Raw genomic sequence first — 16,067 nt, 5'->3', positions numbered from 1 at the left:
TTGTTATCGTGCTCCGAGGCAGGCCTCATTTGTGCGTCTGCCAGCTCGCTCACATCTGCTCGGCACTGTTCGGGGCATTTTAACCTTGGCGGTGTCGTGTCTAGTCCCACGGATCAAGAAGGAGTAATTAAGCTCTGAACAGCTACAAAAATTCAGCCTCCTCCCCCCCCCCCCATAGCTCAGTTGTACCACGGCTTTGTTTTGGGGTACTTTGAGTTCCAATACTGAGTAGCAGACATGGAATTCCTATTGTTCTTTGTGAAGAAAGTGGGTGTTCCTCCTCCTGACCCCCATCCTCAATCTTCCCAGGACTTCTAGGCTTGGCACAGTCAGCAAGGAACATATATATAGATCACAGGACCCCTATGTTTTAACACATCTTACATGTTAAAAGTTCCTTTGTGCTTCCTGTGTGCGCTAATAGTCGTTATTAGTCTTACGGTAAGTCTTGTTCCTTTCTGTTGGAGGGGGGTGCCATTAAATGTGCTTTACTCTTACAAATCACGGATGGACACAGAATTGCATTGACATGGCCTTTGGAGCTTTAATGTGGAACATTTGTTTAGGATTTGTCCCCAGGTTCTATAGAGTGGTGTAAGCCAATGGAGAAGGGGACATAAACGTTTTTGAGTGTGGAATGAAGATTGCTAGCTTAAGTTTTGAATGCAGGGTGACCTGCTGTCGAGGGATCACTAGTGTGGCACAACCTGAAGGAATGTGAGAGGAACAACAACAACAACAACAAAAGCCAATGTGTGGCCTTCCTGGGAGAAGAAAGGGAGAAGGGGAAGTGGCTGTACCTGTCCCTGAGCTGGAAGGGACAGCAGACCCCCAGTGGTGGGACTCTGTCGCGGGGGAGGAGGGGCACATGGCAGGCTCAAAGAGTGTGTAGCATCATATTCTCTGGGTCTATCTCTGTTAGTGCCTCCCCTTTCTAAATCTGGGGGCCCCACACCCCTTTATAGCTCACATCTTTCTAAGGGAGGTATCCAGAGGAGCAACTGTCTACAGCCTAGAAGGGTTGTCTACAGCTGACTCCCTCATGCTGACTCCCCCATGGAAATGGCAACATTTCCCATGAGGTCTGGGGTCTCCTGTCACCTATCCAAAGTTTTTCTTTTTGTCAGTGATTCGGTGGCAGGGATAGAAGGAAGGTGGTGGGGTGGGATTGGAGGCGCACACCACAGAGGAGGAGGGTAGAAAGAACTAAGAGTTCAGGGCTAGGAAGGTCCTAGTACCTAGGGGAAGATCTAGAGTTCCTGGAAGTCCCCACGGGGTTGCATTGGGTAAGTGTGGGTGTGTGCTGTGGCAGTCTTGCGCTGGGACCTGGGTGGAGGAGGGGCAGAAGGGGCAGGCCAGCCATGAGCAGCTCAGCGTGTACTGTGGGAGAGAAAATCCCTTTGTTGCAGACAGAGCTCCCAGGCACAGAGGGGGGTACCCCTCCCCCCTCTTTCACTGCTGCCACTGAGGGCCAAGTTCACTTCCCCACTTACTGGTGGCTCTCAGCTCTGACTCAGGTGCTTTGCAAGGGAAGAAGGCTCTCCCGTGTTGGAAAGGTCAGGACTGCCTAAGTTTCCTGCCCTCTCTCCTGCTCCCTGCCTCAGTATGTTACTAATGCAACACTTTGAAGTGTGAAGGAGACACTCAGACACTCGTGAGGCTTGGAGTGTGATCAGACTGGGCACCTGGTGTATATGGCCATTCTGGATCTAAACTCCAGGGGTGGGGGGAGGGAGAGAGCCAGAATCCTGTCTCCACCACTCCCGTGGTCTAGGACCTGGGATCAGCTGAGGATTTGGGGGTGTCTCACACTCCCCAGCTATAAAATACCTGGGAAAGCAGCCCTGGAGGCCCTGCCCGACATTGCACATCTGGGAAAGCTTTTTCTTCTGATTTCCCACCCCCAACATCTAAAATAGGAACTTCTTCACCCCTCCCTTCCTTGACACCACGAGCTTGGTGCTGCTGTGACTCAGTCTGGGTTTGGCGCAGGCTGAGGAAGGGCTGGCAGGAGCTTTGGGGCTTCGGTAAAATCCACACGCTTTTACTAAAGGCCAGTCTTCTTTGGCTGACCTCTTGCATCTTACCTCTTCCTCCCCCAAGGGGGAGGCACTGCAGCCATGCCAGGCTTGTGCTTGGTGCTTAGTGGAATCAGATGCTGTGTGATGGGGTTAAATGTGACGAGTACCAACTATTGCCAGGCAAAACTCGAGTCCATAGTACAGTTTAAGCTGCTGAAAAACACAATGCCAAATATTTACAGAGGGGGCCAAGGTTGGAGGGCTTCGGCCACCTGCCCAGAGCCACATTGTGGCTGAAGGTGACAGCTGGGTGGCTGTGGTGACCCTGTTCTAACATGTTCCACATAGAAAACAAATGAGACCCGAAGAGGACCCCAGTACACTGGCTGTGGTTCCTTGATGCCTGTTGGGCTTTCTGAGCCAGATGACCCTACAAAACTGTGCAGTCCTGCTGGCCACTGGCTGCTTAACTGTCTGATGGATGGAGGTCACGGCAGCCTAGTGAGATGAGAGAACTTAGAACGTTGGAAAAGGGGGGAGGTAGGGTTTGCAGCTTCTCCGCCCCCCCCCAGCCAGCCTCTACAGCGAACTGATGCAAAGGAAAGGGGCCAGGAGGGGCCGTGGCTGCCCTGTTCTCTGGTGTCTGCAAAGGTACATCATAGCCTTAAAGGGAGAGCACGTTTTTCAGTCCTTTTCCTCAGTCCACAGGCAGTAATCAGCATAATGGCAGGTGCTGCTTGGACACTTGGTACAGAAGCAGCAGTGGTCTGTCCTGGGAATGTCAAGGTCGGGTGGACAGTCCCTAACATTGGTCCCTCTGATCCCTTTTGGAAGTCAAGCAGGCCATTCTCCCCGTGCTCAGCTACTCTTAACCCTAACCTTTGGCTCTAGAGCAAATGATTGCTTAAAATCTAACCGGTGACCCAAGCACTCTGGTGCTTTCACCGAAGCTCTGTACTCAGAGCTGAAACCTACACCACATGTGCCTGCACTGTGTTAGGCCAAGACTCCTCCTGTGGTGAGGCTCCAGGAGGCAGCTACCACCATTCCAAGGCTGTTCAGACTCCCTTCCTTGCCTGGCCTCTTCTCTGTGACATCTTCACTTGGCACTTACCCATCCCCCACCCTTGTCCCCTTGTGCTCCTATAGCCAAGGTAAAAGCCTAGCTGCTCACCCTGGGAACAGGTTGGTGCTTGTAAGGTTCATTTCATGAGTGATTTCACACATCTTGGCACTTCTAGAAGCAGAGCCTACATGTGTATGCGGTGGGGCTGGGGGGGTGGCTGAAAATTGAGGGCAGATGAGCCTCTCGCATATGTAGCAGCAGAGTGCCTAGAAGTGCTCTGATTGTCACTGGATTGCATCTGTCCCATGGCCAAGGGTCAGCAAAGTGTTTGGAATCATTTTGCCTTAAACAACAAACAAACAAACAAACAAACAAACAAAAAAACCAACCACGGTGGCTTCAGCGATTTCAATGGCAGCTTCTAGAAATGGAGATTGGGCAAGCACCTCTATACCTTTTGCCTCTCCTGTTTCTTAACTCTGTTCCCTTGTTGTGTTGCAAATCCCAGAGGAAGCCTAGGTATGGGTGATGTTAATTCCTGTTCTCCAACAATGGCTGGTGTAAGCAGAACTGCCTCTGATGAGAATGTTCCTGCTGTTGGGGGGGGGGGGTTGAGTCACTCTTGTTTTGTCACCCTGGAGAATGGCCTCCTGTCAGGCAGGGTCACAAGGCTCACTGGCCCTTTCTACTCGGCTCATCTTTGGCCAGGCACCTGAAGAGTTAAAAGTCCTTAGCTGGTTGCAATGAAATTATGGCTGGCAGTGGCGCCGCTGTTTGTTCAACAGACCTCCACTTTTAAACAGTTCACAAAAAGTTCATGGGGCAGCTAAAGATTGTGTGTGTGTGTGTGCGTGTGTGTGTGTGTACACACACACTTCTTAGCAGGATCCAGCAATGTCCACCCTCCTCAATCTTTTATGTTCAGCCAAACCACACACACAGCTCGAAGACATTGAAACATACTCCTGGCCACAGCCTCCTGCCGGATCCCGTGGCTGTGAGAACGCTTCATCCTGATGGCTGCTGCCTTTTATCTATGTGGAATTAATATTGAAAACTCTGAAGGACAAGCTCTGGAAAGGGTGCGGTAGGGAACATAGCTTTAAGTACCCAGTGGTCCCAGGCACTTACTGGACTACTCCTTTTCCAGAGAAGCAGCCACTGGCCTTTTGGGTGAAGAAGGATCAAACATTCAGTGGTGTTCCTCGAGTGCTCAGAGATCCTCCTTATTTCCAAGTGGCAACTCTGGGGTATGTGGAGGGAGGCCCCTAGTTTCAAGGAAGGCCATCTTTTAAGAACTGGGACATCCAGAAAATAAACTTTCCTATGCTCCACCCCCACCCCAGTTTGATCAGTTGGGAATTTCTGGGTTTATTTAATTTGTGTGCACAGTGAAAACATGGCGCGGTGCAGTCAGTCCCACTGCCAAAGCCTGAGGTCACACGGATGAGTGCTCGTGTGTGCACACGCACGTACACACACACACACACACACACACACACACACACATCCTGACTGAGGTCCAGGCCACAGGAACATGCTCAAACGTGCGTACACATACATACACACACACTACCCTGGCACTAAGGAATGGTTATTCCACTTTCTCTGTTAGGCCACCCAGAGTGCCTTCCTTTTGTTAGAATAAGCAGCAAGAGTCTGGGAAGGAGATACTCCATGGAATTTGTCTTGGGATCTACCCAAGCAAAGATTGTGTTGCCTTTCCCACTTGTTTAGTATATTTGAAAATGGGGGAGAAAAAGAAAAGGCCCATGAGACCATCCCCCAACCTTCCCTAACACCCCAATCAGGTTTTTGTTGTTGTTGTTTGAGGTGTTGTAGAAATGGCCCTTAAACAAGAAAGATACTCTACCCAGGGAAGTTCAGCCTGCCCATCACATCGCCTCTGCAGATTTCTGCCTCTTCTTCCAGGCCTCTCGTTCCTTTCCAGCTTCATTGTTGAGCTCTGACTATGCGTGATGTGTTGGTGCGTATGGATTTTGATTAACAGACATTCTGTGGATGGGGCTGGTGGGGGTTGCTGATGGACAAAAGACCTAGTTAGGACAAAGAAAGGAAGACAGCCTAGCTTTTGGATTCAATCCTCCCTGGGCCCTACCCCCATCCTCACCCTCACCCCCACCTCCAGTCACTGTAGACTCCCTGGACTGGATTCCCCTCACTCCACCCCCCACTCCCCCACCCAAACGACCTGGCAGTCTGCTCCTGCTTGTGTGCTAAAGTGTAAAAGCAAGCATTTGCATATTTTCTCCTGCTAACAAAGGGAACATTTGGGCTTTAGGAAACTGTGTGGGTGTGTGTGTGTGCGCGCGCGCGAGCGGGAGGAGAAAGAAAAGTTCCCCTGATATCTGCACACCAATTATTTCACACTCAGGTTTAGGTCTTCTAGAAAAATGCTGTGGCCTGTCCTGGACAAGGAAAACTAAGATGTGTGTTTGTGAGCAGGGAATTGCCGAGGGCCATCGGTCCCAGGCATTAAAGGCTCCCCTACTTATTAACCCAGCATTTAACAGCAGGATATGGGCTGAAGCGCAGTCAAAAGAAACGGCTCAACCTCCAAAGAGCAATTAAAATCCTGCACGAGGATAAATCACGCGCCGTGATAATCCTGTTAATAAAATGCAGCTTGTCCTGACCCTTCACTCATGCAGCAAACTAGAATGTGGTGTGGGTGGGGGCAGTGGGCAGAGAAGGTAAGCGGGGGCGGGGGTGGGGGTGGGGTGGGGGGTCTGGGCTCCTCTGCATCACCAGCCATTGCTGCACCCCTCCCCTCCATCACTCCCCCTCATTCCAGAGGTGGGGAATGGGGTGGCTTTTGCCCATGTTCTCTATGTGCCAGCAGCTCGGAGCCCATCAGCCTGGGCTGCAAAGACTTGTGCGCTCACTAATGATTTCTTGTCCCCAGCGAGCAGGCGTCATTGAATTACTCAGCTGCCTCCCTTTGCAGCTCCCCCGGCAAAACCACCCAGGCAAAACCACCCGGGTTAGGTGCTTAATCTAATCTAGGACTTGGGGTGGGGCCTGCTCACCAACCCACCGACTCTTTTCCACCCTTCATTTGTGAGTTACACACACAAGAGCTATAGAAATTCAGTCCTCGAAATAGAACTGTGTTTTGAGCCGTAGACCCACCACCATGGGGTCAGTTTTTGTCAACTGCTGTGGCCTTGGTCCCTAGTGGTCCCTGTACCTACTGACATAGTCGCCTCTCCTTGAATGAAAGCTTCATTTTTGTAGTGAGAAAGAATGATTCTTTTCTGACGACTTTCAAAGACCAGGAAGGGTGGGGTGGGCATATAATGTGCACTTTGCCTGGGCAAGGGGCTGCACACTAGTTTTAAACTGCTCCACTTCCCACAGCCTTGGGTCAGGTGGGTCCTTGGCTTGTGGACATCTGTAGACCATCAAGCACAGTCTGCATCCTGTATGAATTGCCTCAAAAGAGGCCTTCTCCGTTCCCCGTTTGGCTCTCCTTTACTGAAGCTCCGGGGATTTTTTTTTCTTTCTTTTTTTAAACAGACTAGACGCTTGAAGCAAAGCTGCCATCCAAGAAGACGACATGCTTTCAGCAACCCCCCTGTATGGGAACGTTCACAGCTGGATGAACAGCGAAAGGGTTCGCATGTGTGGGACGAGCGAAGACAGGTGAATATGCCTGCCTGGGCCAAGCCTGGGGAGGGAGTGCTCATCTCCCCCACGCCACTCCAAGCAGATCTCATGCACAAGGTCTCTCCCCCCCCCCTTCCTCTCCCTCCTTTGCCTGCTCACAGTCAGAGGGGGCCTGAAAAGGCTGGGGGAGAGAGCTCCCCAATAGCCTAGCTTGGCGGCCCTTGATTTACAGTTTTAACAGGCAACCTGGCTCAGCGAAGCATTGCCGCCCTTTAAAAGATTAGCCCCTAAAGCGGCCTTTCAGTGCACTTTCGTCCTTAATTTATTATTTCATATTTATGAAGGAGAATTAATCCCAGCCTATATGCTGCTTTAACTCTAAATGTCAGGAGTGTGGGCCCAGGTGGATCCGCATTCCATGTGCTTTTAAAACAAATAGTTTGCTTAGTAATAAGCGAGGACATGGCCACCCTCTCCCTCTTGTGGAGCCTGGGCTTTTGGGTTGTCCTGTGCTGCTGATCCCATAAGGCCATCTCTCCCCCCGTCCTCCGTTTCCCCACCCCCACTCCGTGGCCCCTTTGTTTTAGCTGCCCATCAGCTGTGATAGGCTTTCTCATCAGTAATTTTAGAGAGGGGTAGAGACAGCTAAACAGTAGATGATTGAAGCGACTCTGTGGGGGTAACTACGAAACTTTTTCTCTGCTGCTTGTCAGCGGCATTATCCTGGGGATTTGGAAGTTGGCACCGAGTGCTTTCTTTATCGATGCTCTCTGATAACAAGTCCCAGGGCAGCCACAGCAGCCTGGCACAGATGTGCAGCTTCCTCTTCAGCCTGGAGCAGCTGACATTTGTATGATACTAGTGTGTATCTCCCCCTCTCTCCCATCATTTTGATAAAGGCAGTCAAATATGACTTCATTATCACCATGGAAACCATTTTCCTAGGACTCAGCCCCTAACTTTGTTTTGGGGGAAAGTTTTGAAAGCCTGGCCCTAAATGGTTAACACCCAAGTGATAAACTTGGGATTTCCAGCCTCTGTAGTCTGAGCCATTTTATTTAATGCCTCCCCTGCAGAATAGCTTAGAAGGATTGGCTAGGACAACACTTGGCCAGTCTAGAGAAAAAAAAGACCCTGCTGGAGAAGTGATCATACTTAATTTTTGGCTTGCCCACTTGGGGACATGCTTATAATTCTTGAAAGGTTTGCCTTTGTTTTTCCAGGACAAGTTGAAATGCCATTTGGGTCATGACAAGGAGGCTAAGGACATTTTTTAATGGGGTTAGAAATGCACCCCATTAGAGAGATCTGTGAAAAATGGCTTCAGTGAGGAACATTTTCATGAAGTTGATGTGTCCTTTTAAATAGGAAAATTCCCGTAAATGATGGTGACACTTCAAAAACCAGACTGGAACTGAGGGAAGAGAATCCCTTGAATCACAACGTGGTAAGAGATTAATGATGCCTGTTGATATGATATCTGAATATCAGCAATCTGTAGTCAATCATGCACTAATTTGCATACCATTGGCAGGATGTTTCAAGGCTGAGTAGAGAAAGCCTCTGTACAGGACAAGGTCTTCACCTAAGTTCTTGGCAATGTGTTCCTTTGACACAGGTCCCCATCCCTGGGGATACTGGCAGGATTTGTGATGCCTTGTCTTCCATAAGCTATGTGCTACATTAATGCCCTGACCTGGATACATTTCTTACCTCTGAGTAGTAGTAGCCCAAATATTTGAGTTTACTTTTCAGTAATATCGGAAACAGGACTGCCCCTTTGGGTACCGTGGAGGAGAAGTCAAAAGACAAAAACCAACATTGGGTGCTGGTGGCTCATGCCTGTAATCCCAGCTGCTCAGGAGGCTGAGATCATGAGGAACATGGTTTAAGGCCAATCCAGGCAAGAAAGTCTGCAAGGCTCTTCTTTCTAGTTAACCACTAGAAAAACCAGAAGCATCGAGGTGGCTCAAAGTGGTAGAGCGCTAGCCTTGAGTAAACATACCTCAGAGACAGCACCCCAGGCTAAGGGGGTGGCGCACAAAACCAAGTTTAACCCTTGGTTTCTTTATTGATTGGGATAGCCATAAAGTCCTCTATTCCTGTTCTGTTGTTTCACTGAGTCTTGTCCTGTTAAATAACGTCTACCTGTCTATATGCAAGAAAAAAATGGCCCCTCCCTCCCACTTACCAGGCCCTGGAGCATTAGTATGATCGTTTCTTAACCCCATGAGGGCGGTAAGTAGAATATCTGTACTTGGTATGTTATCTACTGCAGCAGAGAATTTTTGCTGAAAAGCTGAATTTTTCAGAGTTCATAGATGAGTGAAATAATGTAAGGGAGTTTGAATCCAAAAGGGTCAATGATTGATTTACAGGGTCCTAGTTGAACTGAGGTGAGACAGATAGAAAACAGGAGGAAGGAACAGTGGAGCCTGGGATATTAAGGCTGAAAGTCATGTGAATTAGCTGGCCACTTCTCTTCAGGATGGGTGCCTTGCCTTGTTGCATGTCCCAGAGTAACACTTGGTTATTTTTCTGCAAAGGTGGACACCAGTACCGCCCATCGGATTGATGGCCTGGCAGCACTGAGCATGGACCGCACTGGGCTCATCCGGGAAGGCCTCCGGGTCCCTGGAAACATCGTCTATTCCAGTTTGTGTGGACTGGGCTCGGAGAAGGGTCGAGAGGCTGCTACAAGCACTCTCAGTGGCCTTGGGTTTTCTTCTGAAAGAAATCCAGAGATTCAATTCAAACCGAATACATCTGAGACCGTGGAAGCTTCTGCCGTCTCTGGAAAGCCCCCAAATGGCTTCAGTGCTATATACAAAACACCGCCTGGAATACAAAAAAGTGCTGTAGCCACGGCAGAAACCCTGGGCTTGGACAGGCCTACCAGTGACAAACAGAGCCCACTCAACATCAATGGTGCTAGTTACCTGCGGCTGCCCTGGGTCAATCCTTACATGGAGGGGGCCACGCCAGCCATCTACCCTTTCCTTGATTCGCCAAATAAGTATTCACTGAACATGTACAAGGCCTTGCTACCTCAACAGTCTTACAGCTTGGCCCAGCCACTGTATTCTCCGGTCTGCACCAACGGGGAGCGCTTTCTCTACCTGCCCCCTCCTCACTACGTCAGTCCCCACATCCCCTCCTCCTTGGCTTCTCCCATGCGGCTCTCCACGCCCTCGGCCTCCCCCGCCATCCCACCTCTAGTCCACTGTGCAGACAAGAGCCTCCCGTGGAAGATGGGTGTCAGCCCCGGGAACCCTGTCGATTCCCACGCCTACCCTCATATCCAGAACAGTAAACAGCCAAGGGTGCCCTCGGCCAAGGCGGTCTCTAGTGGCCTGCCAGGGGATGCAGCTCTCCTGTTGCCCCCCTCGCCTCGGCCCACACCCCGGGTTCACCTGCCCACCCAGCCCACTGCAGATACCTACTCTGAGTTCCATAAGCCCTACGCCAGGATCTCCACCTCTCCTTCGGTCACCTTGTCGAAGCCATACATGACAGTCAGCAGTGAGTTCCCCACGGCCAGGCTCTCAAACAGCAAGTACCCCAAGGCTTCAGATGGGAGTGAGAGTGCTCAGCCAGTGTCTGGGCACCTGCGGAAGGCAACGGTTCAAGACCGAAAAGATGGGGGCTCCCCTCCTCTATTGGAAAAGCAGACGGTTACCAAAGACGTTACAGACAAGCCGCTAGACTTGTCTTCAAAAGTGGTGGATGTTGACGCTTCCAAAGCTGACCACATGAAAAAGATGGCTCCCACAGTCCTGGTTCACAGCCGGGCTGCCAGTGGCTTAGTGCTCTCCGGAAGTGAGATTCCAAAAGAAACTTTATCTCCTCCAGGAAACGGCTGTGCTATCTATAGATCTGAAATTATTAGCACTGCTCCCTCATCCTGGGTGGTGCCCGGGCCAAGTCCTAACGAAGAGAACAATGGCAAAAGCTTGTCTCTGAAAAACAAGACACTGGACTGGGCGATACCGCAGCAGCGGAGTTCCTCATGTCCTCGCATGGGTGGCACAGACGCTGTGATCACCAATGTTTCTGGGTCAGTGTCGAGCGCAGGCCGTCCAGCCTCTGCATCGCCAGCCCCCAACGCCAATGCAGATGGCACCAAGACCAGCAGGAGCACCATGGACACCACACCATCCGTCATTCAGCATGTGGGCCAACCCCCAACCATGCCTGCCAAGCACAGTGGCAGTACCAGCAGCAAGGGCGCCAAAGCTAGCAACCCAGAACCAAGTTTTAAAGCAAACGAGAACGGTCTTCCGCCAAGTTCATTGTTTCTGTCTCCAAATGAAGCATTCAGGTCCCCACCGATTCCCTACCCCCGAAGTTACCTCCCTTACCCAGCACCTGAGGGCATCGCTATAAGCCCCCTCTCTTTACATGGCAAAGGACCTGTGTATCCTCACCCAGTCTTATTACCCAATGGCAGTCTGTTTCCTGGGCACCTTGCCCCAAAGCCTGGCCTTCCTTATGGGCTGCCCACAGGCCGGCCGGAATTCGTGACCTACCAAGATGCCCTGGGGTTGGGCATGGTGCATCCCATGTTGATCCCACACACCCCCATCGAGATCACTAAAGAAGAGAAACCCGAGAGGCGATCTCGATCCCACGAGAGAGGCCGCTATGAGGAGGCGAGCCTCCGCAGTCGCTTTTCTGAGATGCTAGAGGCCAGCAGCACCAAGCTGCACCCCGAAGTCCCCGCTGACAAGAATCTGAAGTCGACACCTAGCTGGAGCCAAGGGAAGACTGTCATCAAAAGTGATAAGCTTGTCTACGTGGACCTTCTTCGAGAAGAATCCGATGCCAAGACCGAAGCAAATGCATCCAAATCCGGCTTCACAGCCGAGAGTGTTGGCCAGAGCACCGAGCCCACCAAGCCCCCAGCCGATCTAGCCCTGCAGCAACACCGGGATTTCATCTCTCTGCGAGAGGAGCTGGGGCGCATCGGTGACTTCCACGAGGCTTACCCTTTCAAGCAGGCTACAGGGCAGCCAGTCTTCAGCTTAGGCAAGGACAATGTTCCACCACCAACCAACAAAGAGAATCTCGGGGTGCCAGTCGCAACTCCATTCTTGGAGCCAACTCTGGGGAGCGAGAGCCCTGCTGTAACTTTTGGGAAAACCCAAGAAGATCCCAAACCATTTTGTGTGGGCGGTGGTGCCCCTGCAAGTGTGGACGTCACTCCCACCTATACCAAAGATGGAGCTGAGGAGGCAGAATCCAACGATGGCAAAGTGCTGAAACCGAAGCCATCAAAGCTGGCCAAGAGAATTGCCAACTCGGCGGGTTACGTGGGTGACCGATTCAAGTGTGTCACTACCGAACTGTATGCAGATTCCAGTCAGCTCAGCCGGGAGCAGAGGGCATTGCAGGTGAGCTGCCCCCCACCCCCGAATTTCACTCCCTTTGATCAGTTGTCAGTTTGCAAATGTGTAAAGAGGATTTGGGGGAATGTGCTAAGACAGTAAGACAGGCAGGGCACCAGGCAGATATGGTTAATGACGCTTGTGGTAATTTGAATGTATGAAATGTGTTCAGTAAGGGGACGTGAGGACGTCAGGATACGTACTTGAAGAAGTTACTTACTCTGTAGCTTATAAGAGAACTCTACTGGAATGCTGATAGCAAGCTTTAATGATTATGAGGGCTGTCTAAAGACTGCATGAGTTTACCTATCAATTTGCTTTGATTTCTCTGCCTGTTAAAACAATGTATCTAGAAAACACTGCTTAGAATGCCTTACTTGATACTTGGTGGAGATGCCTAACAGCCGCATGTCTGGGAATAGTGCAATTTTTTTCTCACCAAAAAGACAGGAAAAAGAGAAAAAGCTCGCTTTAAAGGGATAGAGTATGTATTTAATTTGCTAGTGAATTATGATAGATGTTATATAGGAATTTCCTTAAAATATTTTACTTTTAATTAAAAGATGAATAAAGCCAAATTGTTTTGCAATGTTAAGAAAAAAATTGGTTTATGCTGATAAAAATGGATGAAGTTATCTAAATGATCCATTGAGTGCCCATTTTAATTACATAGATGGAAGGATTACAAGAGGACAGTATTTTATGTCTACCCGCTGCTTACTGTGAGGTCAGTTCTTCAAATTTTTATTACTAGAATCTTCCATAAACCTTTTGAGTTTAAATTTCATTTCCAAATATACAAAGGGAAGTTTGTGGGCCATGGTCGTCTTTATTCATTGTGCATTTTATTTCTTTTCTGTTGTGTTTTTCTTTTGTTGTTTTCTTTTGCGTTGTTTTTGTTTTGTTTTATTTACCTTCCAAAGAGAATGTCTGTCTCTCTGCAATAGTGTGTGTATGGCTACACATACACACTGCATCTGTATCTTTATGCACATGACTTTATGGATAAAGAAATGTGTGACTACTTACATATCCATACTCTTAAATTTTATCTATTAAACTTTAAAATATCTGAGTTATATCTCATAAGTTGTGGTTGGTTTTTGGGCAAACTTTCCTTTGAAAAATAATTTCCTTTAGTGTTTGGCACATGAAATAGCTTTTATGGTAAGGTTGTTGTGTTTTCTTTTTTTTCCGTCTCCGTTCTGTTTCTAGCGTGCAATGATGCGCTTCTCAGAGTTGGAGATGAAAGAGAGAGAAGGTGGCCACCCAGCAACCAAAGACTCAGAGGTCTGCAAATTCAGCCCAGCCGACTGGGAAAGGTTGAAAGGAAATCAGGACAAAAAGCCAAAGTCGGTCGCCCTGGAGGAGGCCATTGCTGACCAGAACGACAGTGAGAGATGTGAGTAGACTCAAGCAGATTTCGCTTGGCATTGTCAGTGAGAATGGGGACACATTGCTCTCAGGACCCAGGGAGGTGAGAGGAAGTGACTCACCTTTGATGGCCTCGGGTCCACTTGGGGAACTAATCACTTGGAGAAACTCTGTAGAGTTGCTTTCTGAATGTGCACTAGCCAGGAACTCCACACCTGTGACAGATACTTTCCTAGAATTCTCTCTTCTTTTCAAAGAAACACTGGGCCCCGTAGTCCACAATATAAGGTGGTGGTAGGAATCTCTTGGTTCTGTTCTGTAATTATGGAATGCCACTGCCCCACCCCCACATTGACAATGGCACAATGGCAAGGGCTTTTTTTTCCCTCCTCTCCCTCCAGATCATAATTTTGTTGAGTTAGATAAGACACCCTAAAGATGAGAGCAAGTATGTGTTAAGTCCATATTGTTTGTCATCTCTGAGAGTTGTTGGCAGCAGAATTGAGAGTGTGGCCTATGACAAGGGGGCCCTGCTCACCAGACAGTGTGGCTTATGTCTTGGAGAGGAAAAAGTACGTTCCTCAGGACACTCTATGTTCCCAACAATCAGCCACTCCCACCCCCACAGACTAAGCCTGAGTTCTGGAGTTGCTTACTGGATTCCCCAGGAGATAGGATGTGCCACCCAGACATTGGAGGAAGTATTTCTCTTTAATGTGCTTCAAACTCGAGTATGGCTCTGACCCTCAGAAGCTTCATTGGTGATGGTGAATTTTAGGGTGTGTAGGTGAACATGGGGTACACAGAAAGGCATCGAGGGGCACTGCTCCTATGGGTTTATCATTGTGAAGCATGGTTCCTGCATGTCTGGTGCAGTTGAGGGGAGAATTTGTGCTCAGAGAGTGCATGCTCTGACCATGTAGAACACACCCTCCAGCTCTTCCTTGGGGTCTAGGATCTAAGTTAACAGGGCTGGTTTATTGTGGGATGGTGCTGAAGAAGGTATCTAGCTGCTACTAAAGTGTGGCCTTATCCACTTGGCTAAGGTTTTTGGTGTACCTGAAATTTCCTTACACTTGACCTCATACATGGCATGGACAAGGCCAGTCGAGGGTCCACGCTGCTCTTAGGTGAAGTGTAAAAAAGAAAGCCTTCTGTCTCTGATACTCGTGGTTAATAAGGCTACCTATCTCTCCTTACTTGCCCTAAAAATGTTTCACCAACTCTAGAGGAAGGCTGTCAGATGATCAAGGAGTGGAGAAGGTGTTTCTTATCTTTCAACCCTTTTCTGGTTTTTCACTATAGCCAAGTGCCCTTAAGTTCACGGATCTGTCTTTACCCATATGTGTTCTTCAAGGAGCTCTCTCCATCCCTCACCCCACCCTGTGGAACCTAAGAGTGAGAACTGGATGAGGAGGCATGCCTCAAGTGGTAGAGTACAGCGGTGGGCAAAAAAGCCAAGTAAGAGCATGAAGCCAAGAGTTCAAACTCTGGTAGAAAGGGGAGCAGGGAGAAAAGGAAGGAAGGAAAGAAGGGGAAGGAGGGAAATCAGAGTGCTGAAGGGAGTGGGACCCAAGGACAGGGAGGTACACAAAGGCCCCATCCCTCCAGTGAACTAGAAGTTCCAGGAGTGGCCACCCTGTGCTCTGCCTGCTCAGAGAAAAGCAGGAGGGGTGGGGAAGGCCAGAGGTTCTTTTTGAGGAAGTGGATGGGTCACCATCTTTAGTTCCTTCGGGGGATTTGGGAGTTTAACCAGGAGGAATACCCTAAAGGAGCATTTGCCCTTGCTTGCTGGCACCACTACCTCTTTGAGGAGAGGAAATAGCAATGCCTGGATCCAATCAGGTGCAAGTTAACCGGGTCCTGCTTTGCATGGGTCTCTTCATTTCATCCTGGGCAAGAGTCAGCCTGGGCAACAGTATGGCAGCTGGGGTGGGTGGGGTTCACCAATGAATGCATGATGTCCCCTCTAATCCCTTCCCTTTTCCTAGGCAGCTTTCCACTAATAAAGTACCAGTGGTTTGTGATGTAATTGGGTATCTTGTTGGGGAGGGGCTTATGTAAAGAAGTACATTAATTTTATTCTGTGGTGGCAGAATTGGCTTTTTTTGTTTGCTTTTTAAAAAAAAATAGTTATGGGGTTTTCTAGACAGGTGCCCTATGAACTTGGTTTTTGGCCCAGGTCAGCCTCAGGCCTCTGTCCTCCTACTTACCCCTCCCAAGTAGCTGGGGTTATAGGTATGTACCACCACATCTACTTTGTTGAGATGGGGATTCAGTAACTTTTTGATGAATTACTGATTAACCTGATCTCTGTCACCCAAGTAGCTGAGGTTACAGGTATGAGCCCCTGCACCTGGCTCCTGAGTTAGATTTTTTTTGTTGTTGTTATTGGTCATAGGACTTGAACTCTGGGCCTGGGCACTGTCCCAGAGCTCTTCAGGTCAAGGCTACTGCCCTACCCCTCCAGCCATAGCACCACTTCCTGTTTTCTGGTGACTAGTTGGAGATAAGAGTCTCAGACTCTAGTGCCTGGGCTGGCTTTGAACTGTGATCCTCAGATCTCAGTCTCCTGAGTAGCTAGGATTA

At 49.4% G+C, this 16,067-nt stretch overlaps 1 protein-coding gene across 6 annotated transcripts in view; it reads left to right on the top strand.

Annotated features, from left to right (window-relative positions):
- The window catches only part of Bcor (BCL6 corepressor), a 44,532-nt gene that overhangs the window by 12,745 nt on the left and 15,720 nt on the right, over window positions 1-16,067 (top strand). For 4 of the 6 annotated variants that reach the window (XM_090326876.1, XM_090326878.1, XM_090326875.1 and 1 more), the window contains exons 2-6: window positions 6,628-6,753; window positions 8,086-8,164; window positions 9,264-12,110; window positions 12,778-12,831; window positions 13,320-13,506. In XM_090326876.1, the coding sequence (XP_090183002.1) occupies window positions 6,668-6,753; window positions 8,086-8,164; window positions 9,264-12,110; window positions 12,778-12,831; window positions 13,320-13,506 (3,253 nt within the window). In that variant the 5' untranslated portion in view covers window positions 6,628-6,667. The remainder of the gene's footprint in view (window positions 1-6,627; window positions 6,754-8,085; window positions 8,165-9,263; window positions 12,111-12,777; window positions 12,832-13,319; window positions 13,507-16,067) is intronic. The other 2 variants (XM_090326879.1, XM_090326877.1) reach the window with 1 other exon arrangement.

Source organism: Megascapheus bottae, chromosome X, assembly GCF_031878675.1.
Source record: "Megascapheus bottae isolate mThoBot1 chromosome X, mThoBot2.hap1, whole genome shotgun sequence".
In the NCBI taxonomy this organism is placed as follows: Eukaryota; Metazoa; Chordata; class Mammalia; order Rodentia; family Geomyidae; genus Megascapheus; species Megascapheus bottae.
This window is presented reverse-complemented; position numbering and strand designations above follow the sequence as displayed.